General features: G+C 44.5%; 1 protein-coding gene across 1 annotated transcript in view; it reads right to left on the bottom strand.

The window, feature by feature from the left end:
- Positions 1-15,784, bottom strand: part of LOC144691135 (tumor necrosis factor receptor superfamily member 1B-like) — a 20,596-nt gene extending 4,812 nt beyond the window's left edge. Inside the window, exons 1-3 of the mRNA XM_078559203.1 lie at positions 15,581-15,784; positions 10,416-10,541; positions 8,386-8,493 (exon numbers count right to left, since the gene is read on the bottom strand). Coding sequence (XP_078415329.1) covers positions 8,386-8,493; positions 10,416-10,541; positions 15,581-15,710 — 364 coding nt within the window. The 5' untranslated portion in view covers positions 15,711-15,784. The remainder of the gene's footprint in view (positions 1-8,385; positions 8,494-10,415; positions 10,542-15,580) is intronic.
- Positions 15,785-26,030: the final 10,246 nt, after the last annotated feature.

Below are 26,030 nucleotides of genomic sequence, written 5' to 3'. Positions count from 1 at the left end.
AGAGAGAGAGAGAAAGAGGCGAGAGAGAGAGAGAGAAAGAGGCGAGAGAGAGAGAGAGAGAAAGAGGCGAGAGAGAGAGAGAGAAAGAGGCGAGAGAGAGAGAGAGAAAGAGGCGAGAGAGAGAGAGAGAAAGAGGCGAGAGAGAGAGAGAGAGAGAGGCCAGAGAGAGAGAGAAAGAGAGGCCAGAGAGAGAGAGAAAGAGAGGCCAGAGAGAGAGAGAAAGAGGTGAGAGAGAGAGAGAAAGAGGTGAGAGAGAGAGAGAAAGAGGTGAGAGAGAGAGAGAGAGAGAGAAAGAGGTGAGAGAGAGAGAGAGAGAAAGAGAGGCGAGAGAGAGAGAGAGAAAGAGAGGCGAGAGAGAGAGAGAGAAAGAGAGGCGAGAGAGAGAGAGAGAAAGAGAGGCGAGAGAGAGAGAGAAAGAGAGGCGAGAGAGAGAGAGAGAGAGAAAGAGGCGAGAGAGAGAGAGAGAAAGAGAGGCGAGAGAGAGAGAGAGAAAGAGAGGCGAGAGAGAGAGAGAGAAAGAGAGGCGAGAGAGAGAGAGAGAAAGAGAGGCGAGAGAGAGAGAGAAAGAGAGGCGAGAGAGAGAGAGAGAGAGAAAGAGGCGAGAGAGAGAGAGAGAAAGAGGCGAGAGAGAGAGAGAGAAAGAGGCGAGAGAGAGAGAGAGAAAGAGGCGAGAGAGAGAGAGAGAAAGAGGCGAGAGAGAGAGAGAGAAAGAGGCGAGAGAGAGAGAGAAAGAGCGAGAGAGAGAGAGAAAGAGGCGAGAGAGAGAGAGAGAAAGAGGCGAGAGAGAGAGAGAAAGAGAGGCGAGAGAGAGAGAGAGAGAGGCGAGAGAGAGAGAGAGGCGAGAGAGAGAAAGAGAGGCGAGAGAGAGAAAGAGAGGCGAGAGAGAGAGAGAGAGGCGAGAGAGAGAAAGAGAGGCGAGAGAGAGAAAGAGAGGCGAGAGAGAGAAAGAGAAAGAGAGGCGAGAGAGAGAGGCGAGAGAGAGAGAGAGAAAGAGAGGCGAGAGAGAGAGAGAGAAAGAGAGGCGAGAGAGAGAGAGAGAAAGAGAGGCGAGAGAGAGAGAGAGAGAAAGAGAGGCGAGAGAGAGAGAGAGAGAGAAAGAGAGGTGAGAGAGAGAGAGAGGAGCAAAAGTGTGCAAGGGACAGATGAAAAAACAGCAGCTGTTTCTGCTTTAGTTGAGTCAGCATCACAGACTAATATCCATATCCCGCCAACATTTATTTGGGGTAACGGTAACTAAGTTAGCATGATCAGCAGAGAAAGTGGCTGTTCTGTTAGCTACCAGGCAGGATGCTAGTGGCCGCTTATCCTCTGGTTGAAGAGCTGGTGCCAGTGGAAATTTAAAGACACTGGCAGCTTCGCCCTAATGTGGCTGGGAGTCGTCGTCACTGAAGTGGACCTTGCTGCCAGAGACCAGTTGGGGGATTCTCAGAAGACTCAGGGAAATGATTTTTGATGAACTCTGGATGTTACGGATCAGTGAGACAGGTGGACCGAGCCTTTTGGAAGCTAGGAGTGCATTTGGACTGGTTCCTGTAAAGACTACGGCTGGGATTTCCCAACCCCATTGTGGCGGGACCTGCCACGGGAGAGTCAGTGGCCCAGCCAGAGGTCTGTTGATGGACAATCCTGGCCCACCCGACAATTTTGCAGAAAGTGCAATATAATGTATAAATGTGGTGTGGAATTTTTGGTGGTTAGGGAGTTAAGTCATGGGTGGGGGGGGGAGAAACTATCTTTTCCACAATTAAGTGTATTAGTTGCCTAAGTAATGTTTAGCCAATGTTGTTTTTATAGTTAAAAGCAAAATACTGCAGATGCTGGAAAACTGAAACAAAAACAAAAATAGCTGGAAAAACTCAGCAGGCCTGACAGCATCTGCGGAGAGGAACACAGTCAACGTACGGACTCGAAACCTTAACCGTCTTCCTCTCCGCAGATGCTGTCAGAGCTGCTGAGTTTTTCCAGCTATTTTTGTTTTTGTTTTTATAATTTGTTTGGTACAGGAGGAAAAAAAAGTCTTAAAACCTGAAATCTTGTTGTGCAGTCCTTTGAGTTGGTCACTGGAGATTCAAATCTCTTTTCAAAAAGTTACCAGTCTCTACAGTGATAATGATAGGATTTAAACAAGAAACAAAGTGACTTCCAGGCTGCTGCAGGGCTACAAATGCACACAGATCTGTGGGAACATCAGAGGTGGCGTATTTACCTATTTGCTGAGTAATCAGGATTTATACATATTTGATGTTTTTAGCTGTTTAATAGGCTTTGTAGAACCTTACGAGAGCTCTGCATTCCTCAATTCTAGGCTCTTGTGCATTCCCCATTTGCTTCCACTCCACCGTAGGCGGCCGTGCCATCAGCTGCCTAGGCCCCAAACTGTGGAATTCCTTGCCTAAACCCTTTTGCTTCTTTACCTCCTTTGAGAATCGGCTCCAAAGCTCTTGGGCCAAATGCTTGGCCACATTTCCAGATGTCTTCCTTTACAACTGTCAATTATTTGCCTGATTACACTAGGCCGAAATGCTTGAGCACATTAAAAAGGTGCTATGCAAACGCAATTTGCTGTGTTAATTTTTGAATTGGTGAGCATCCCTGTTTCACTGAGCCATTGCTGTGTGCAATACCGAACAACAATTATTGTATGTGGTACTCTGAAGTGCCCTGATAGACTGCCCAACAAGATTATCCAGTAAACAAGGAAACACACACACACACATCACTTAAAAGGAAGTCTGACAGTGAAATTGTCCCGTTTTATTCTTTCATATATCACACTTCTGTTGTAACGGTACACCACACATGGTTATGGCCCCCTCCTCTATAAGAGACTCCTCACAAAAGCACCCTACTTAAACCAATGCCTGAGAGACAACATACATCCCACATATGAATATACAAACTAGGAGCAGGAGTAGGACATTCAGCCCCTTAAGCCTTCAATATATTCAATAAGGTCATGGCTGATCTGATTGTGGCCTCAACTCCACATTCCGCCTATTCCTGATAGATTTGTGACTAACAAGGGAGTCCAAGGTTATCTACAACAAAAATAATAATACCTGGAAACACTCAGCAGGTCTGGCAGCCTCTGCCTTAAAAATATTCACTGACTGTGTCTTTAAAACTCTCTTCCACGGAGAGTGGTTAAGACTCATGACCCTCCAAAAGAAAGACTTTCTTCTCATCCCTGTCTTTAATGGGAGACCACTTATTTATAAACTATGTCTCCTAGTTCTAGTCTCTCCCACAGGGGAAACATCCTTTATCACCCCACATCATGCACTTGATCATAACACCAAATACTTAGAGCACTGATTGAAGCGGAGGGGTGATTAAGGTAGGGGTGAACATTTAGGCTGTGCCATCAGTCACTCCAATCTGGAGAATGTTTTAACCTGCACAAGTTCCAAAATGACAGAAATTTGAGTTTTTAAAAAACACAGCTTACCCATCTGGATGTCAGTGGTTTTTGCGCTAATTGTGTCACTGGCTTGACTTGCATGTGTAATATCCAAGGGATCCAACGTGGTGCAGCTTTCAACAAAAGAAATGGACGAAGAGCAGATTACTGAGAAGGCATTTACTGTTTAAGTTTACATCATTAAACTGTTTCAGCTTACAAATCCCTAACTTGAGTCTCCTCAGAGGTGGACAGGTGCAAATCCTTTCCTTCTCCTCCACAAAGTAGCATAGCCCACCCTGAATCTGAGCTGTGTACGCAACTCGCTTTACGCAACTCGCTTTAAAAGACCCTTCACATCTCTCCTCATTTAGAAAATCAGCTCCGATGAGCTTACTTCTCATGCACAATACTAAGTAGGCCGATATTGTGAATGTGGTGCCAGTAGAAAAAACACTTGTGCCATTGCTCTTGTGATGACACTTGATATTTAGCTAAGTGTTAAGACAGTAACGGAGCAGGGGCAATCAAGAAGGACCCAAATGTGGACTCTATAGCATGGCCTGAACAAAGAACCTTTCAATGTGGACTGGGTTGTTTGAGTTACAGCATCATGGGATAGCAGAATCATTTCCTTTTCTTCCAGTGCAAACAACTGTTGAAGAACGTATAAATTAGGAGCAGCAGTAGGCCACTTGGGCCCTCAAGCCTGCACCACCACTCAATAAGATAATGGCTGATCTGATTGTAATCTCCGGCCTACCCCTGATAGCCTTTCTTGCTCTTATTTAATCAGCAACCTATTGACCTCTGCCTTAAAAAAAATTCAAAGATTCTGCTTCCACCACCTTTTGAAGGAGGGAGTTCCAAAGACTCATGAACCTCGGGGAAAAAAAATGTCTCCTTAGCTCAGTCTTAAATAAAAAACAAAAACAGAATTACCTGGAAAAACTCAGCAGGTCTGGCAGCATCGGCGGAGAAGAAATCAGTTAACGTTTCGAGCCTTCATGGCCCTTCGGCAGAACTGAAGCATAGTTAGGAGAAAGGAGAAATATAAACTGGTTTAAGGTGGGGGGGGCGGGGGAAGAGAGAAGTTGAGGGTGTGGTGATTGTGGAGATAAGCAAGCTGTGATAGGAGCAGATAATCAAAAGATGTCACAGACAAAAGGATAAAGGGGTGTTGAAGGTGGTGATATTTGTCTAAGAAAAGTGCTAATTAAGAATGGAAGACAGGACACTCAAAGTACAGCTCTAGTGGGGGTGGGGTGGACAGACTAACAAGGTTTTAGTTTTAGATTTAAAAATAATGGAAATAGGTGGGGAAAGAAGAATCTATATAAATTATTGAAGAAAAGCGGGGGGGGAGGGGTGGTGGGAGAAACGGGGTGGGGATGGGGGGAGGGGGAGTTTAAGATCTAAAGTTGTTGAATTCAATATTCAGCCCAGATGGCTGTAATGTGCCTAGTCGGAAGATGAGGTGCTGTTCCTCCAGTTTGCGTTGGGCTTCACTGGAACAATGCAGCAAGCCAAGGACAGACATGTGGGCAAGAGAACAGGGTGGAGTGTTAAAATGGCAAGCGACAGGGAGGTTTGGGTCTTTCTTGCGGACAGACCGTAGGTGTTCCGCAAAACGGTCGCCCAGTTTGCGTTTGGTCTCTCCAATGTAGAGGAGACCGCATTGGGAGCAACGAATGCAGTAGACTAAGTTAGGGGAAATGCAAGTGAAATGCTGCTTCACTTGAAAGGAGTGTTTGGGCCCTTGGACGGTGAGGAGAGAGGAAGGGAAGGGGCAGGTGTTGCATCTTCTGCGTGGGCATGGGGAGGTGCCATAAGTGGGGGTTGAGGAGTAGGGGGTGATGGAGGAGTGGACCAGGGTGTCCCGGAGGGAACGATCCCTACGGAATGCCGTCAGGGGGGGTGAAGGGAAGATGTGTTTGGTGGTGGCATCATGCTGGAGTTGGCGGAAATGACGGAGGATGATCCTTTGAATGCGGAGGCTGGTGAGGTGATAAATGAGGACAAGGGGGACCCTATCATGTTTCTGGGAAGGAGGAGAAGGCGTGAGGGAGGATGCGCGGGATATGGGCCGGACACGGTTGAGGGCCCTGTCAACGACCGTGGATGGAAAACCTCGGTTAAGGAAGAAGGACGACATGTCAGAGGAGCTGTTTTTGAAGGTAGCGTCATCAGAACAGATGCGACGGAGGCGAAGGAACTGAGAGAATGGGATGGAGTCTTTACAGGAAGCGGGGTGTGAGGAGCTGTAGTCGAGGTAGCTGTGGGAGTCAGTAGGCTTGTAATGGATATTGGTGGACAGTCTATCATCAGAAATTGAGACAGAGAGGTCAAGGAAGGGAAGAGAAGTGTCAGAGATGGACCATGTGAAAATGATGGAGGGGTGGAGATTGGAAGCAAAATTAATAAATTTTTCCAGGTCCCGACGAGAGCATGAAGCAGCACCGAAGTAATCATCGATGTACCGGAGAAAGAGTTGTGGGAGGGGGCCGGAGTAGGACTGGAACAAGGAATGTTCCACATACCCCATAAAGAGACAGGCAGAAAAGCTTTTAGCTTTTTGTTTTTATCTCAGTCTTAAATAAGCTTATTATTAAACAGTGACTGAGTGTTGCAGACTGGCACATCCCAAGGCCCAGGACTACATGCAGAGGGACACACTAAAGCTTGGGGCAGCCACCACAAAGGCTCAATGGGCAAAGGCCCCAGTCTAAGACCCTCCCACCATAATCTATGGAGGGACCAGGAACTGTAAAACCCCTCGGGCAGTATGACATGTAATGTAATGTACATTGTAATTATAACCTGCAATGGCAAGTGTAATGAGGCACCTCATATACTGTATTGATAGAAATTGATCTGTCTTGGATTTCAGGTAACATCAAATTTGAACTGTTATGTTATGAACCTTTATGTTACTCATTTAACAGGGAAACAAGATGTGTCACAATACAGGAAACAACTGGAGTGATGAGCACTTCCAGTGAATTATGTTAGGGAAAAGCCCAGGAAATGGTCCAATAACCATAACTAGAATTACATTCAGGGTTTTTTTTTGACAGCGATAACAAAATTGACAGTTATAAACATCAAACAAACCCCCAACACTTACTTCATCCATGGTGGGCTTGTCTTTTTTATGGGGTCCGTATATGTCCTTGGAGAGAAAGGATTGTTTTCTGAACCTTTATATAAAACAATGGAGAGGTTGTCCATCACATCAGCTTGTCACAAGTAACAATCCAGACAGAAGCATTACAGGAGTAGGAAATTAGTGTCAAAGTCATTTAGATTTGTATCAGGGAAATGTTCTTGATCTATGCACATCTTGAAACCAAGGCGTCTCATTTTATTCACATGTGGCCCTCTGTACCTGAATTTCTTTCCTCCATTTACTCCATGTATTGTGTGTGTGTGTGTGTGTGTGTTTGTGGGTGTGCGACAGTGAGTATTGGCAGGTTATTTGGCCAGGGATGCCATCACAGCCCAGACTATTAGACCAGGGATGCCAGCACAGCCCAGCTCTATCCTAATATCCAAGTGCCCTCCTCTCTGGGTCACTAGGGAGTGGGGCAATTTTTCTCCCGCTGGCACAGAAATACTATAGCCAATTGACTGCCCAGACAGGGAGGAGAATAGTCAGTCGCTCTGCTGTTCAGCAACTCTGCAGAATGTGTGTAGTCGATGGCACATGAAGGCTCAACTGTGATGTCGTCTCTGGTTAAAAGACTGCCACCTTTCGTTGGCAGCATACTTGGGCCGAACCCCAAACCTCCTGACTCACTACCACAACAGGCAGTGTATTTACTGATGCAACCAAAAATGATTTGGGGATTTTTGTTTTTAGATGCTAATCAAGCTGAAGAATACCAGCTCAGCTATAACACAGTCTGGTGTCAAATCAATTACCCTCTTCTCAGGCCCAACAATGAAGGAGTATTTCCTCTGTTCATTAGTTGCAGTGAGGTTTTTGACCATGCATATTCCAAGTCCTGTTCACCCATCACCCCTGTGCTCACTGACTTACACTGCCTTCCGATCTGGTAAAAGCTCAATTTTAAAATTCTTACCCTCATGTTCGAAACCCTCCATGGTCTCACACCTTCCTACCCGCCCCATCTCTGTATCCTCCTCCAGCCATACGTTCCTCGAAAATCTCTGCACTCTTCCAAGTCTGTCCTCTAGTGTTGTGTATCTCACACTTCCTTTCTACCACCATTGGTTGCTGTGCCTTCAGCTGCCTGGGCCAAAGGTCTGGAATTCCCTCCTTAAACTTTTCCACTTTACTACCTCCCTCTCCTCTTTTAAGAGGCTCCTTAAAACATACCTGTTTGACCAAGCTTTTGATCCCAAGTCCCTAATATCTTCTTCTTTGGCTCAATGTCAGTATTTGTCTGATTATGTTTCACTACATTAAAAGGTGTTATATAAATGCCATTTGGTGTAATGACCAGATATCACTATTTGATTGTCACACAGTTTGATTGAGAAAATCCCAGCCAATATTTAACACCAGCAGGGTTTTGTTGGTTATTATTTTGTAAAGGTCCATTCTCTGGCTGATGGTGAACCATGTTCGACTCTCTCATTGTCACCATGCTGCCCCCCACTGCTGGTTCCTCTGGTGGCAGTGCCAGTGTTGCACCAGAGAGAGAGAGAGAGAGAGAGAGAGAGAAAAGGGGGAAAGAAACTGTCAGAGAAGCAGTAATAATGGACAGTTTAGAAGAGAAGTGTAGTGCACTGCTCAAAAGGGGGAGGAGGTATCAGAGATGTAAAGGATGAGACTAAAATGGGATTAAAGCCACACCAGCACCAGAACGGTTTGGGCAGGGCAGGGAGTGGGAAGTATAACAAGGTGGTGAGGTTTCAATAAAGAGCAAATTGTCACCATGTATGAACTAGGTTGCAATCATTTAGTTTAACAGCGGCACTCAAGTCACTATGGACTAGAGAAACATAATGAAGCTCACCTTTTGGAACACATCTCCTGCAGTGTTCATCTTTGCACACGTAACCCTCAATGCATTCGCACAGGGCATTTGAGGTAGCCGTGCAGTTTTGCTTATACTTCATTCCTTCTGTAGAAATTTAAAGATCTGTTAAAGCCTTATGTGCATAGCCGAAATAAGATGCTTATGATTAAACTGTACCCGACAACATTTTCTTCCCACAGAAGATTGTTAAGATCTGGAACACATTACCTGAAAGTGGAATCTGATCCCATTGTAACTTTATGAGGTCAACTGGACTAATTTGCATGGTTAATGGGAAGAAAGCTGGCATGTGGGACTAAGTTGGACAGCCCTTTCAAAGGGCTAGCACAGACAAGGCAGGCCAAATGGCATCCTCCTGGGCTGTGAGGTTCTACGATCCTGTAAAATGTAACTTTGATAAGAGTCATCAAAATGCACAGCGTCTCTGACCAGTGAGGATGCAGATTGAGGACCCAGCAGAACAGAGACATGGCCGAGTCGATGGCCTCTCAAGACAACAGCATTGGCCAATTTTACAGACTCTCCCTCAAGAGAATCCTGCTGGGGAGATAGTCACAGATGGTACCCTGAGGCAAAATCACATCTGCACCTGATAAACTCAAAAATCTCCCCACACGTTTCCCCACACACCATCAGACCAGGGCAGTACAGGCTGAATTGCAAGAAAAAACACACTGACAAGTTACTTTCAGCTGCAGTTATCACCTGTGAAACTTTTAAACTCACATCAGACTCCTCATCTCTGTCAGATCAGCTGACACACGAAACGGTTGCACCTTATCCCCCTCAATCTGACTTACCCAGAGTACATTGTATGCATCAAACCAAGATTTTACCTTAACCAGTGTCTCTGTTGTTATTAAAGCAAAAAACTGCAGATGCTGTTGTTATCTTCTTTAATTAGCTGGGCAGATTGTGGGAAGGGTCAAACATGCATTTGGAAACTTGGCTGGTGAAGGATGTGGGAGGAAAGAGATTGATTTTGGTGGTGAGAAAACAGTGGAAACAGCTTCCGCTTTGCTGGTCAATCAGGTTCCTCCTGTAGCCAGGCCCCAGAGACAACAAAAATATTCAAAAACAGGAAGGATCAGTTCCCGCCACCCAGTTAACAGCCCACTTGCTGTGGTCGGGGGAAGAGAGTCGGTTTTAACTCCAGCTGCCCATTACTCCTGAAACAGGTGGGTGCCTCATGATTACATTCAAGTTGAGTTAAGGGACATCAGTTTTGCAATGCTATTTTCTTATTCTCCTTTAAGCTTCTGCAAGTCTTTAAGAGTCTGCAGGAGTGACCAATTTCCCACTTACTAATGGGCACATTGTCAATGGCCAGGGGGAAAGTGTGCTTCACTCATTCATGTAAAGTGGGAGGACCCAAATGAGGAGATGGTGGCATGGTGGCAATGTCACTGGATTAGTAACCCGGAGGCCTAGGCTAATGTGCTGGGGACGTGGGTTCAAATAGCAGCTGGTAGAATTTGAATTCAATTAATAAATCTGGAATTGAAAGCTAGTCTCAGTAATGGCGACCATGACAACTATCATCGATTGTTGTAAAAACCCATTTGGTTCTCTAACGTCCTTTAGGACACCCGGCCTACATGTGACTCCAGATCCACAGCAATGTGATTGACTCTTGACTGCCCTCAGTGGTCCACCAAGCCACTCAGTTCCCAAGGGTAATTAGGGATGGACAACAAATGCTGGCTTTCCCAGTGATGGCCACATCCCAGGAAAGAAGGGAAAATTGTTCATTCCTCCTGGCAGTCACCATTTGGGGATTGTCTAGCCAGGGTAATCAAACTCGTGCACTGGATGTTTGCTTCAATTTGATTGTTGTCATTGAATTTGAAGAATCTTGGTTCCGCATTGGTACTCCAGTTTATAAGGCGCAACAGCCTTTTCTTTCACATTATGACATCTGCTGAAGGCATTATGCATAAGACGGGTACATTCACAATTAAATTTTAGGAAGAGTATTGAACTTTAAAATAGGTTTGCAGCATTACCATGACTGCATTCATCACAACGGGAACAAGAATACACGATGTTCCAATCTTTGGAGTATGATCGATCAAGGCATGGTCGACAGATGGAGTCTGAGGTCTCAGTACATTCTTCTTCCATAAATTTGCCTGGAAAATAAATAAAACAATCAATAACAATGCAGCAGGAATCAACTAAGTTGACTGCCAGTTACTGTAAGGCTATAACATGGCTATTGTGGTTTGGTCGACCTTGGTAACCACTTCAAGGGAATCTGGTTGATAGGATTAGTTATCTTCTCATGTCTTTCTTTTGAATACTGGATCTCCAAATCTTCATGGGCTGGAAAATCCCAAGCTCTTCCATTCTACTTGTTGCTACTCTGAGCAATGTAACAGAACACATGAAATTGACAGACAGGAAGAGAACAGCTTGTCCATTGAGCCTGCTCACACCATGAAGCATCAGAACTAAAGACTTCTACCCTCCACCCATCCCTTCTCCAAGCCATGTAATCTTCTGCGAGAGGCAAAGAAATCCTTTGTCAAAATATCTGTTCCAGACTTTCAAGAAATCAAGGCAGAGAGAATATGTAACTTATGCTGGAAACTCAAAACGGCTGCAAAGAACATGAAGGATGTAGCCAGCAGTTTGGTGGTCTGTACAGACTCTAGCCAATCTGGTGTCACAGCAAGAATCGCATGTTACAAATATGGCCACAGGAGTAGAGATGGCTGCTGTTCCATTGTTGCTGCTAGTCTCTAATTAAACAGGGAGTGTTCAGAACACAGGCCACCATGTCCCGCTTTGGAGCCAGGCAATGCAGTAATCATTGATAACATTGTAAGCTCTCCAAACTCACGATTCTCACACTTAATTAGCAATTGAGCCTTTCAGCATGACAGGATTGCTGTGGTCACACTGTTCTTCAGAACCTCAGTTGCAGCAATTATTACAGGTTTATGCAATTTGTAATGACAAACTGGGACTCCCTGGGCAATGCAAAGATGGTTTTTATTTACGCAGTACTTTTCAAACATAGCAACCATCTCAAGGTGCTTTGCAGAAAGGGAATGGATGCTAAGCACTGAATTGCAGAGAGGGCTGGAGGATGCAGGAGGAGATTGAAGGCTGGGAAAATTGCTGCTGTAACACACATAGAGGGGATGGAGGAATCAGTAGTGAGGACAAGAATTTTGTTTTTTAAAAAAAAATTATTCACTCATGGGATGAGAGCATCGCTGGCAATGCCAGCATTTGCTGCCCATCCTAAATTGGCCTTTGAAAACAGTTTAAGAGTCAACCACATTGCTGTGGGTCTGGAGTCACATACAGGCCAGACTGGGTAAGGATGGCAGATTTCCTTCCCTAAAGGACATTAGTGAACCAGATGGGTTTTTTTTTTATAAGAATCAACAAAGTTTTCATGGTCACCGATACTGAGACTAGCTTTCAATTCCAGGTTTATTCATTGAACTTAAATTCCGCCAGCTACCGTTGTAGGATTTGAACCCATGTCTCCAGAGCATTAGCCTGGGCCTCTGGATTATTAGTCCAGTGACATTACCATGACACCACTATCTCCCAATTTAATCCATTAGTACAGAAACCAAGGTAGGTTAGTGAAGATGGGTGAGCCAGGCTTAGAGTGGGATGGTTTGGGAGGCTTGTTTTAGACCATTTGAAATTTATGGAAGGTAGAATCTGGGAGGGATAAAGGTGTCAAAGATAACTATTACAGTCCCAGCTCTTGTTAATACTAGACAAGTCAGAACCCAGAGTGAAACCTAGCTTGATAGATCCTAAATTTTTTTGAAACTGTGGCAGAAAGTTACTGATCAAACTCACAGGAGCCTGATGAACTTCGAACACAATGAATAAAACATTTATTAAACAAAAAAAATGAATTATATTACGCCAGGCAAAAAGGTTGGAAAGATCACAATGCAAACACGAGAAGATGATTCAGATATTCAGTGTTCCTTCACCCCAGCAATATCTTTACAGATACATACAAATTCAGAAAGATAAAATAATTTATAATATCTACGTTATACTCTAATATTCAGGGTAAGTATGAAGTACATGTGGTTGTGAGGATAAGGGAATTGGTGCAAACATAGAGCTGGGTGCCCTCACTAAACATATGGACACTGCCCTGCTGAGAAACAGCATGTAGACCAAGGGCAGATCCCTTGAAAACCCAGGGGCAGCTGTGGCTGGAGGAGAAGCCATCTCTCAAATTTACCGACTGCTTCCCAAGACAGGTAAGAGTGGAAACACAAGACTGCAGTCCCGCTGGGGTGGACTACTAAGGACAGTTGGTACCACAGGACACTACGACTGACCATAGTGAATACTGAGGTGAAAGAGGTTGAGGAGATATAAAATATCACAGTCGGAGTCACACAGCATGCCATTGGTGACACTGACCAGGCTGGCTTCCATAATGAGGGAGTGACAGAAACCAAACTAAAATGATTCAACAGGGAGGTATAAGAGAGGGGAGCATGCAGCTGGGAGGCAAAAAGGTAATTATGAACCTTGGATATTAGAAGATAGGAAATTACATAGATTTGGGAGGCACACAATACGCACAAGGATTTTGGAGCGGGAAAGTAGATCATAGATGGGGTGGTAGTTTGCAAGGACAGAGGGATTATTTTGTGAAGGACAGCAAGAATGGCGATTTTGAAAGGGAATTAGCTGAGGAGATGCACCACTTACAATATCATCCAGCATAGGGCCAGGATACCCTATGATTGTGAGGGGTTAGTGGGGATAAGGGCAAGCGATGAGGTGGTCTCATGGATAAGATGAGCTCAAAAAGAGCATGAAAGAAGACAGGGCAGAGATAGGGCAGAACTTGAGAAAACATTTGGTTTGGTGGGAAAGAGAAGGTGGGGGGTGGGTAAAGCAGCAGAATGAATGGTCTTCATCTTAATGACAGAGTCTATAAGCTCCTGATGCTTGCTGTTGGAAGGAGCAGGGAACACGAACTGAAGGTTATGCTTGTTAGTGGAGAAAAGAAGCCAGGGTATGTTTAGTCTCCAGGATAGTCCTGATAGCACTGATATGATCCAGTCAGATATAGCAATGGAGATTTAAACTAATTGTGCAGCAGAGGTGCTCAAATATGCACCCCTTAGACTAGACAAAGTGACACTGGAGGCCATACCAGCAGAAACAGTGGCTGAGAATATAAGCACAAAGGTGGAGGTGAGGGTATGACTGTGCAAATAAACAGCTGCAGCAATATTGAATGAATTCCACAATGAATTCCATCTGCCTGTACCAGCAACATATCAGATGAACAGCTGATTGCATCTTTTTTCACAATATAGATGAGTCATTTTTAACCAGAAACAGTACCATTGAATTTTCCATATTTCACTTAAATAGGCAGACAAGGCCCCAGTTTAAGGATCTATTCTTGGCCATTGCCTATTTCTCATCTACAGGATGCCCCTCAGCAACATCATCCAAAAGCACAACGTTAGTTTTCACACATATGCTGGTAATACTCAGCTCTACTTTACCACCACCACCCCTCTCGACCCCTCCATTGTTACTTGATTGTCAATCTTCTTAGCCAGCTCTAGTACTGAACGGAAAGAAATTACCTACAATTAAACATTGGGAAGACCAAAACCATTATCTTTGGCCACTGCTACAAACTCTGTTCCCTAGCTATCAACTCCATGCCTCTCCCTGGGCAGCTGACAGAAGATCAACTAGACTTTTGCAAACTTGGGATCGTAACTGACCCAGAGATGAGTCATATGTCTGTGATGTCACCAAGACAGGCTATTTCCATTTCCATAACAGTCCCACCTACACCCCTACCTCAGCTCAGCTCATCAGCTGCTGAAACCTCATCCATGCCTTTGTTATCTCTGGACTTGACCATTCTAACACACAACCATATTCTATCCTCTGTAAACAAGGTCATCCAAGACTCTGCTGCTGGTTTCTTTACACCAAGAACATTCACCCATCACCCGTGTGCTTGCTGACTGATGTTGGCTCCTGCTTAAGCAACAACTTAATTTTAAGGTTTGCGTCCTTATTTTCAAATCTCTCCATGGTGTCATCCCTCCCTGTCTCTGTAATCCCTTGCTGCCTCTGAACCCTCGGAAATTCCTGCACTCCTCTAATGCTGGCCTCTTGAGCATTTCCAATTTTAATTGCTTTACTTGGTGGCTGTGCCTTCAGCACCCCATGCCCTAAGCTCTGGAATTCGCTTCGTACACCTCTGTGCCTCGCTACCTCTCCTTCCTCCTTGAAGATGCTTCCTGAAACCTCCTCAACTAAGTTTTGATTGTCTGCCCCAATGTAGTCTTATGTGGCTCAATTATTTTCTTTATTATGCTCCCTGAAGCGCCTTGGGGTGTTTTATCATGTTAAAGGCACTATAAACACAGATTGTTGTTAATGACATCTTGTCAGGGGGATACTTCCAACAAAGCATCACATCCTGAGGTACTGGGATGTCAAGATCACATTAATGCCCAAAACCCATTCACTCAAAGGGAATTTGGCCTCTGCTATTCTCCTCACAATTAGGATTAAAGTTAACAAGTCTTTAACACCGAGAAGACGCAGCAGCAAAACATAAGTACATATAATTTCCAGCCAATTATTCTGTGAACAATTAAGTTTTGTGACATTGTGGTAAATTTCAAATGAGAATAACTGAACACTGAACCTCAATAAGGGCTGGCCAAACACTATATAACATGGAACGTATCTTTTTCTTGCGACAATGCAATTAAGTGGAACTTTAAGAACCACTTCAATGTTAATATATTATTTATATGAGAACTTTGTTCAATATAAGTAAATATTGCTACTTTTTAAATGTAAGGGTGTGATAATATTTTAGAACGAGTCAATTAAACTGCAAAGATAAACGTCTATTCAAAGGCTACTACCATTAAAGGTTGCTGTCAAAATTAGAAGGCAAACACTTAAGGTATTTCGGACATTCCTCCATCCCCTGTCTTTACCGACGGCATTATAGTATGGGAACAGGCACCAGGTTAATTCCATCCAAAGTTACTTTTTGCAGAATTAATACTACCGCCAGCTCGCTGTTTCTCTAAGAGTCACTTGCGTGGCAGTGTAAACGGACTGGCACTTACTATTTATCGAGTTAACTGTTTTGCCAAAAGCCTGCATCTCTCACCTGGTGGGCACTTGGAGCAACACTCGACCCTTCCGGTTTTCCTGCTATACTGTTCGGGGCAGTAGCGGGAGAGGGCTACAGAACATGCCCCACACGCACAGAGCACCAGGAGCGCACTGACCAATTCCATTGCACTCGAACCAGCCCCCAAGGGAACCTGCAACACAATGACGAGCAGCGGCCTCCTCCTCTCCTTAAATCTACGATCACTCCGCGCATGACTTTCAGGGAGACGAACCCTCCCCTATTCGCCTCCTTGTTGTTATTGCGCGAGTTTCTGATCATGAGTTTCGTGGTATGACGCGCAGTTCCAGGTGGGGTATCCCAGATACTAGAGTGTTCAAGACGTCAGCTTTATTTACCGTAGGTGACAGTCAGTCTTAGCAGGACCCTTGCCCCCGAGTCAGAATGTATTGATGCACCTTGTGATACATGTATAAAAGTTGAATCTGATTGTACTTGTGTGATGGTGATTTTGAAATGGTTTGGAATGTTCTTCCAGATATTTTATGAATAAAGTGTATTTTTCAAAAAAAAAGTTTTGGCTCCCAGTCTCCCACTCTACAGAGTTGAGAATTAAATCAAGGCTAACACTCCAGTGCCAGTACTGAGGGGGTGTTGCACTGTCGGACAGACGTCTGGGTGAAAGGTGAAAAGGAGTTCTCACAAGAGGATGTAAAAAGTCCCATGAAATTATTCAAAGTTTTACCCCCCCCACCCCCACCTACCTGGCCAACGATTATCTCCTGATCAATATCACTAAAGTTGATCTGATCATTATTTCATGAGTGTTCGTGGGAGCTAACAGTGCGCAACTTGGCTGCCACATACCTTACAACAGTCACTACACTACTTTGTTGGCACTTCAACAGAAATGTGGTACTGAGCAGCTAATCTGCATCAGTGACGTTGGTTGAGGAATAAATATGGGCCAGAACACTGGGGAGAACTCCCCTACTCTCCTTGGAAATAGTGCCATGGGTTCATATTAGACTCCAGAGGTCAACTGTTTCTCCGTCCACGGATGCAGCCTGAGCAGCTGCGTTTTTCCAGCACTTTCACGCGATCTTCTACATGCACGTGGGCTGGCAAATTAGATGATTTAACATCTTATGCCAGTCGCCAGAGGTGACTTTTGGGTATGTTTCCTGTATTCTGTGAATTAATTAAAATCTTAGCTCTCGGACCCCAGGGCAGAGAGCTAATCTGACTGTTTTAATCAACCTCACAATGTCATACTGATATTACTGATAATTAATGGTCTGACTCATGTAACCTCTGAGTTGTGATTCTAAGAGCTCATGCCAACATCTGACACGCGGGAACGTGCCTTGCAAGGAAGGTCTGGAAAGACATACAGCAGTTTTAGTCGTGGCTCATCCCGAGCAGTTCCATGACGCAGGTCCTTGCATTCCTTGGATTGTTCCCAGGCACACCATAAGACCATAAGACATAGGAGCAGATGTAGGCCATTCGGCACATCAAGTCTGTTCCGCTATTCAATGAGATCATGGCTGATTTGACAATCCTCAACTCCACTTTCCTGCCTTTTCCCCAAACCCTTGATTCCCTTACTGATTAAAAATCTGTCTATCTCAGCCTTGAATATACTTAATGACCCAGCCTCTACAGCCCCCTGCGGTAAAGAATTCCACAGACTGACTACCCCCTGAGAGAAGAAATTCCTCCTCATCTCCATTTTAAATGGGCTCCCCCTTACTCTGAGATTATGCCCTCTGGTCCTAGACTCTCCCACAAGGGGAAACAACCTCTCAGCATCTACCCCGTCAAGCCCCCAAAGAATTTTATATGTTTCAATAAGGTCATCTCTCATTCTTCTAAACTCCAATGAGTGCAGGCCCAACCTACTCAGCCTCTCCTCATAAGAAAATCCCGCCATACCCGGAATCAGCCAGTGAACCTTCTCCAGACTGCCTCCAATGCCAGTATATAATTCCTTAGATGAGGGGACCAAAACTATTCACAGTATGCTAGATGTGGTCTAACTATTGCCTTGTGTAGTTTTAGCAAGACTTCCCTATTTTTATATTCCATTCCCTTTGACATAAAGGCCAACATTCCATTTGCCTTCCCTATTACCTGCTGAACTTGTATGTCAGCTTTTTGGGGCTCATGCACAAGGACTCCCAAATTCCCTCTGTGCTGCAGCCTTCTGCAGTCTTTCTCCATTTAAACACACCGAGATAAATGTCAACTGCTGCTGAAGGACCATCAACTCAATGAAAGACGCACTTTAGTCTGCCCGAAACTGGCTGGTCTTCCAGTGCAAACAGCTGTCCATGATCGAGTATTGCAGACTGGCACATTCCAAGGTCCAGGACTTTGTGCTGAGGGACGCACTGAAGTTTGGAGAACCACTGCCAAGGTTCAGTGGAGATGGGCCACTTTCTAAGTGTCTAAGGCCCTCCCGCCATAGTCTATGAAGGGGCTGGAAACTGTACTAAGCCCCTCAGGTTGTATGTTTGACATGAAATGTATACCGCAAATGTAACCTGTAGTTTTAAGTGATGTTAGGCACCTCAGAACACCACCTTTGGCACTTTTTAATTCATTCATGGGATGTGGGCGTCGCTGACTAGGTCAACATTTATTGCTCATCTCTGATTGCCCTTGAGAAGGTGGTGGTGGGCTGCCTTCTTGAATCTCAGCAGTCCATGTGATGTAGGTACACCCACAGTGCTGTTAGGAAGGGAGTCCCAGGATTTTGACCCAGTGACAGCGAAGGAACGGCCGATATATTTCCAAGTCAGGATGGTGAGTGAAATAAATTGAACTGTGTTGCACTTTATATAATGTCAAATTGGAACTGTTCTGTAAAGTATTTTCTCAAATTTGATGAATAATATACATTTGGGAAAAATGGTAATTTTTTTCCTTCTCAGCTCAGACACACTCTTCACACGTCTGGAGTCCCCAGTGGGTTGTTGATTTATGGTGAGCAGATTGATTGTATGAGGGACCAGAAAACCTGTTCAATTGTAGAATATCCCTGAAGCTCCAGGTGAGAGCAGTAAAGATGGAAATTACACCCCTAGCAATAAGTCATACAGCTCAGAAGGTCCTAGGTCTGCACTATGCTAGCTGATGTCAGCAGGGACAACAGTGTTACAATTGGTCTCCTTCTTTCTTATTTAGTGAGAAAAACCAAAAGAAAGACTTGCATTCATTTAATACTTTTCAGGACCACTTGATGGCCTCAAAGCACTCTACAGCCAATTAAGTACTTTTGAAGTGTAGCCACTGTTGTAATGCAGGGATTGTGGCAGCCAATTTGCACACAGCAAACTCCCACAAGCAGCAATGTGATTGTGGCCAGATAATCTGCTTTTCTGATGTTAACTGAGGGATAAATATTGGCCAGGACACTGGGTGGAAACCCCGCTCTTTTTCGGAAAATGTCATGGGATCTTCTACATCCACCCGAACAGAGAGCTGGGGTCTCAGTTTAACATCTCATCCAAAAGACAGCACCTCCTACAGCGTAGCATTCCCTCCGTATTGCACTGGAGTGTCAGTATGAGTTTTGTGCTCAAGCTCTGGAGTGGTATTTGAACCTAGAAATTTATGGCTTTGAATGTGTGGCTCGTTGCAAACTTGGATATTAAAAAAGGAGAATTTGAGGTCAGGAATGGAAACCTGAACAGGATTATGTGTTAAAAGGTCAACACCATGATGGCAATATTGGTTTTTGCAAAGTTAACCAGACCAAACCAAGTATACAGTTTTCTAACCAAAGACACGTTGATTTTAGGATGTTTGTTAGAATAAAAGTCTTAAAATGTGAAATCTTGTCATGCCATCGTTTGAGTTGTTCACTGGGAAATTCATATCTCTTGTGTTATGGATAGGAGAGAGGCAAACTGAGCTTCTTTACCCTCTCACTGTCTCTCCATAAACAGAGAAGTTTTTGAACTATTTTTAAAGTAGGCTGTGGCGTGCTTTCCCAAACCCTTAGTTTATGTGGTCCAATTTTACAAGTAAGACATAGCAAACTCTTTATGATTAACTCAGGAAGTTAGTTTATTTCACATTCAAACCTGGGGGTTGGTGTAAGGGGGGAAGGAGGGGGGATGTTTGCAACCTCACACACATGCAGACACACATACGTATACATACATACAGTAAGGTGGGTAGAAAAGAGGGGATTTTTACAACTATGGATAACAACAGTAAAAGAACGGCAGAAATAAATATTAGTTCACGTGATTTCCAGAGTTCAGAAAGTCAAAGTCCCGAGCGTGTTCCCTTCATGGCGGAGTTCAATTCATATGAACTCCTGGTTGGAGGCAGCAGCACAAAAGTCCTTGAAAGTGAATGAGGATGCAGCATGATGGGATTTCCATACCTAGACTGTTTAGCAGATGGTGGTTGGATGCTTTTGAAATAAAACAGGCTTCAAGAAGTTGAGACATGGTGGCCAGCTGCTTGGTCAGCTGGGAAACCTGCTGGAGTTCTTTCCAGTGGGTGTTAAGTCAGCAGACTGAACTGTGAGGCTAGAAATGTAATATTAAAACAGTCCAAAAGGCTAGAAGCATGGGGATCATGTTATGTGGCCCATTAATGAGTTAATTGCAACCTCACAAGCAGCTTCTGTGCTTCTAGCCAAAATCCATAATTTCCCTTAGGAGTGAAATGGTGTCTGTTAACACCTCTTCAGGTATAATGAGTCACGATATCTCTGCTGGGGGAGTCAGTTTGTCTGTTTGTCATCTAGTTTTATGATTATAATGTAGCCTTACAATGGAGTGTGAGATTACACAAGGGTGAGAGCGGAACTCTTTTGTTCTTGTAACCTCTGTTGGGAACTTCCAGAACAGATGGCCAATCTTGTATGTCATGTGACAGGATCTTTTGATTCAGCATAAGTCCAGTTCAAAATAGGCTTGATTTTGAACAGTTTATGATCTCTTTCATGTCTTAGGGACATGACATTCCTTTTGCCCTCTGAGAAAAAAAGTGAATTCTATTTTCTTTTACATGCATTTTTACAAAAGGAAAAAGAAGTGAAGAGGTATACATTTATTTGTTTATTCACACTTGAAGGTCAAACACACAGCGAGGAGGTGCAGTGTCAGTTTCCTGCTGCATTCTGAGGTTTAAACTCAGGAAACTCTGTGTTTCTCATTCTGTAAATGCACATTATTAGACTGAGCCGATCTAGTCCAGCTTAACTCTTCTCTGTCCACTTTTGTAACCTGTGAATTTATCTGCTTGAACCCAAGCACTTTTACCGAGCTGATTGACAGAAGACTGGTGGGCTGTAATTTGACTTTTGTCTCCTGTAGGGATCCCGATTTAGCATCTGGCTTGGGCATGAACACACCTGAGGGGCTCCAATTCCTGTTGCAAGACTCTATTAGCTGTTGCTGCTACATGTAGTTAATCTCTTTCTGAATCTTGGCCAACTTTTCTGGATCCAGATGACAAGGGATATTGCCTTATGGGAGGGGTTTCTCCCACATCCACATCATGGAGAGCGACAGTGGTGCAGCTGGGCGTGTTGCTATAGATGTTTTGAAATGCAATGAGCAGCTCTGTCAGGTCTCCTTGTTGTTCTGAATTTAGGTGGATAAATATGGAGTCCAATTTCACTAGAATTTCTGTGTTTGCTAGCTGGATAGTAAGGGGCTCACTGTGGGTCTCACCCAAGTCTCTTTGCAATTCATCCTCACTGCTCCTCTCATCCTCTTGTTTGGGATGGGTTTTCCCTTAAGTGTCTTCCATGTCTTCTGGGACACTACTACCATCAGGTGGATGTTCAGCTCCTGCTGTACTCCCCTGTTGCTCTTCAACTAAGTGGGGCATCACCTTCGCTCTTTCTCGGTTCCCATTTAAATCCACCATGAAGCTATCTGCTAAACAGACCATTGGCTCATTAGCTCGTTCCTTTGTCTTGGAATGAGCATTCCCCTAACATGTTCCGTGTCCCCTGGAACACTTCTGCCCCCAAGTGGCACTTCAACTGGGTGAGGCGTTTCCTTCACTATCTGCTTGTCTGCTTGTGAACCCCCTTTGTCCCTTTTTACATCTGGAAAGAAGGTTCCTACAAGCCATACTTCAGACAAATCTTCAATCTTTACCTTTCCTGTTTTAACAATTTGCCTTTCCTCAGGCTCTCAACTAAGTTTGCATCACCCTCACTGTCTCTTTGTCTGCTCTGGGACTCCCCTGGTCCTATTCTAATAAAAATGTATCTGCCAACCCAATTTCAGGTTCATTCTTTAGTCTGTTTTAAATGTCACTGGTCTTTCCTTGACTTCCTTTAACTCTACAGGTCTAACCTCAGCCCTTTAAATCCAAGCAGCTCTTTCCTAGCTACTTCAACCGTCACAGGTTCTTTTGCACCCTGTTTGAGCATCTGAACATTCTCCAACTCTCTACAGTCCTGCAGAATTCTGCTGTTTGTTCCTGGCTCTTTAAATGCAAGCAGCCCTTCACTATCTACTCCAACCCTCACAGGTTCTATTGCACCCTGTAGGACTTCTGAACCCTTTGTGGTTTCCTGCAGTTCTACAGGTTCCTGCTGGCTTTCTCCAGCCATTTCAGCCTCTGTTTTTCCCCACTGGCTACTACCTTACTGCCAGCCAGATCATTTCTGAAGAGGAAGTTGATCCCTGCCACTGGCAGCTTGGGGGCAATTCTTACCGTTACTGGGCCTGAGATGAGTTCACATTGAAGGTGGACCCAATGGAGGGAGACAGACATGCATCCTCCTCTGTTTAAAAGGCCTGATTGTCTCTGGCAAAACTGAAGCTGCAGAAATGGCCTTGTCCAATCCATAGCCCCTGCACCCTCTGTCTTCAGCATTTTCCCCCCTTTTTAACTCTATTACAACACAAACAGCTCCTTGTAAAAGGCGTCTTTTCTGTTCCCCTCAACTACAGGCTCTGTTCTACACACAAATATCTGTCTTTCTGTATCCTGAGGCCAGCTGTAATCCGAAATCCAATTAGCTGTCTGTATACCCTTTGCTTCAGCTCCGTAGATCACATGAGCATGTCCGAGAAGTTTAAGGACACAGGGCCACAATTAATTATCTTAGTTTCACTTTGGACTTAAAGTGGCATTTCACAAAAAGAAAAAGCAGGCTTTTCCCCAAAGTACAAGGGCCACCACACTATGAATGCATTTGGAATGGTGCCATAGGGTTAATGAGCAACTCCAGGAAAGGAGGGGAGTACGACATGTTTTGCAGGTATGACATTTTACATATTTATGACAGTGGCTGGATCAGCCAACATTATTCAATAAGCTTGATGACTCAATAGTGATTTACAGTCATATGTCAACAAGTTAATGGTGAGAGGCTTTGTTGTGAACTGAATGTGGCTAGAACTTCCCAACTGAGGTACCTAAGCAATGGTCTTTATTCTTTTTAGTAAAATGAACGTGCAGGTATTTCCTTCTGAAAGCATTTGATTAACTCCCTGGTTGCACTTTTCACCCATCAGAGGTTAATCTATTTTTTGCCATTTCTTTTTGTGGCTACTTTTGTCTCCCCTCCTCTTCTGAATGTAGTGCGCAGGAGACAGCCCTCAAGCTCTTCAGGACTTAGCTTGTGGTCATTCAGCATGTCTGAAACTGGACGGTTTCAAACAATGGGGGCACCCTAGTAGAACATGATTCTGTCCTTGTTTGACATCGACACGCAGTGCCAACTTGTCTTAGTTGGTGAGACTCTTGCCAGTTGGTTTTGTGTTTAAGTAGCAGTCTAGTATTTTGAAGATTAGGTGAATCACTGGAGAGCCAAGGCACATTGAAATTGAAGTTCTGTAGCGATTACTGCAATACTCTTCTAGTAAAAGGTGAAACTTCCACCTGTCCCTTGCTAGGAAAATGACAGGGAGATGTTCAAGCCAGGGCCAAGGATTCCCCAAGTTGTGTATTCCCACTCTTTAGATTTTGCACAGGCCAACATAATTGTGTTGACCTCTGAGCGGAGTCATGACAATCTCCACAAGAGCATATCTGGATTCTACCAGTGGGCAAGCGATCTGTAAATCCAAAATATCTAAAACATATTTGACATTTTTCTAGATCAGACTCCATTGGTAGGCACCTAAGCTTCTGGTAGGCATGGGCCGCTGGACATCAAATCAACCCCCCTCACAAGTAAGGTGCTCTCCCACTGACCTTGCATAATGTGAGGAACTTCAGAGCCTTAACATGTATTTACATGAGTCCTTTTTTGTGTCCAAAGCCTGCTCCTCATTACTGCCTTGATAAAGCTTGTCTATGTCAGATGAGGACAAGATTTGAGCTAAGCTTTGATCCCCGCAATGAGTTCTGTTCAACTTCTGCTTGAGTTGTGCTGAAGCTCATGGGTAAACAGCAGACTTTCTGGGAGATTTCTCAAAGTCTTGTAAGGAGTGAAATTTATGGCTGCCGCTTATCAGGCCAGTGGTGTTGGCAGGGCCAGGGATCCCCAGAGCTGGGGGTTCTCATTGCTCAAGCTCCAGTGGGATCTGGTGTGGCAGTGGTGGATGGTACATTGAATAAATGGAAGCTTACCACGGTTTGCCATATGTCAGTCCCACTAGTTGGGTCTAGACTAGGAACCGTGCAGAACCTGTTTTTAAAAAGATCACAGCAGGTCAGCCCTTTTGCTCAGGAGACCAATAGGATGATGGATGAAACCATAATATAGCAGCCCCTCACCCCTCACGTGTGCCCTGGAGTTTCCGGCAGTCATGGAGAGGCAACTGTGCAAAAGTGACATTTGCGCCTGTCTGACTCAGGTGAATGAGGTGTCCTCAAAGCAAACCTGCGATGCCAGCTCTGGAAGGCACTGGTGGGTGCAATCTTGCTGGAATTGCAATGTGAGGAAAATTAAGGGCTATGGTATTTGACTTTTGCATCAAAGCTGCAACAGGTAACTTCGGATTTTCTTAATTGGCATATTCAAACTAATGAACCTGCCGCGTATGAAGTCATACTTAAGAGCTGCCAGGGGTGTTTCCAATGCTATACTGGCCAACGTCCCATCTTGCAACCTCCCTAAACTTGAGCTTAACCAGAATGCTTTTGCGCATTTCCTAATTTGCACCAGCTCCATTCACCCACCATCCCTGCGCTAAATGGCTTACATTGGTTCCCACTCCGAAAACACCTCCATTTTGTAGTTCTCATCCTGGTTTTCAAATCTCTCCATGGCCTTGCCCTTCAGTAACCTCCTCAAGCCCTACAACCCACCAAGAGCTCCTCCAAGTCGGCCCTCTTGCATATCCCTGCTTTTCATCATTTCACCATTGGCAGCCATGTTTTTGGCCATCTAAGCCCTAACCTCTGGAATTCTCTCCTTGCCTCTGTACCTCTCTTTCCTCCTTTAAGATGCACCTTAAAACTTACTGTTTAGCCAAGCCTGCCCTAATATCACCTTAAGTAGCTTGGTAAGAAATTTTATTTGACAAGGTTCCTTTGGAGGGCCCTGGGATCTTTAATGAGCTGTTGTTGTTGTTGTTGTTGTTGTGGAGTCTTGACAGAGTAGTTGTAAGCTGCAGCGCCAACCATTCCGAATATGATTCACCTATGAGATTAAATAAAATTGTGGTTTCCTGAAGAAAAGGTCGATGCAATTGCATGGCAGATTTGCAGCCAAGAAATCTTCACAATAAGGTCAAACATGGGCAAAGAAACCACCTACTGATTACTGCCTACTGCCCCTCTTAGACAGACTTAGAACAGATCTAGCAACTCAAAACTGGGCATCCATGAGGCACTGTGGGCCATCAGCAGCAGCAGAATTGTATTCAAGTGCAATCTATAACCTCATGGCCCAGCATCTCCCTCACTCTACCATAACCATCAAGCCAGAGGATCAACCCTGGTTCAATGAAAAGGTCAGGAGGGCATGCCAGGAGCAGCACTAAGCATACCTAAAAATGAAGAGTCAACCATTTGAAACTACAACACAGGACTCCATGCATGTCCTTTGTAGATAATTGCATGTAATTTGTAGAGGAAGCAGAATGCGATCGACAGAGTTAAGTGATCCCACAACCAATGGATCAGATCAAAGCTCTGCAGTCCTTCCACATCCAGTCATGAATAGTGGTTGACAATTAAACAACTAACTAGAGGAGGAGGCTATACAAATATCCCCATCTTCATTGATGGGGGAGCCTCATACATCGGTGAGAAAGACAAGACTGAAGCATTTTCAGCCAGAAGTTCCAAGTGGATGATTCATCTCAGCCTCCTCATCAACAGATGTCAACCTTCAGCCAATTCAATTCATTTCACGTAACATCAAGAAACGGCCGAAGGCACTGGATACTGAAAAAGGCTATGGACCCTGACAACATTCCAGCAATAGCACTGAAAACAGGTGCTCCAGGACTAGCAATGCCCCTAGCCAAGCTGTTCCAGTACAGCTACAACACTGGCATCTACCTGGCAATGTGGAAAATTGCCCAGATATGTTCTATCC

Source organism: Cetorhinus maximus, chromosome 15 (genome assembly GCF_964194155.1).
Source record: "Cetorhinus maximus chromosome 15, sCetMax3.hap1.1, whole genome shotgun sequence".
NCBI classification, from domain to species: Eukaryota; Metazoa; Chordata; class Chondrichthyes; order Lamniformes; family Cetorhinidae; genus Cetorhinus; species Cetorhinus maximus.
The sequence above is the reverse complement of the archived record's forward strand: the minus strand, read 5'-3'. Positions and strand labels throughout refer to the sequence as shown.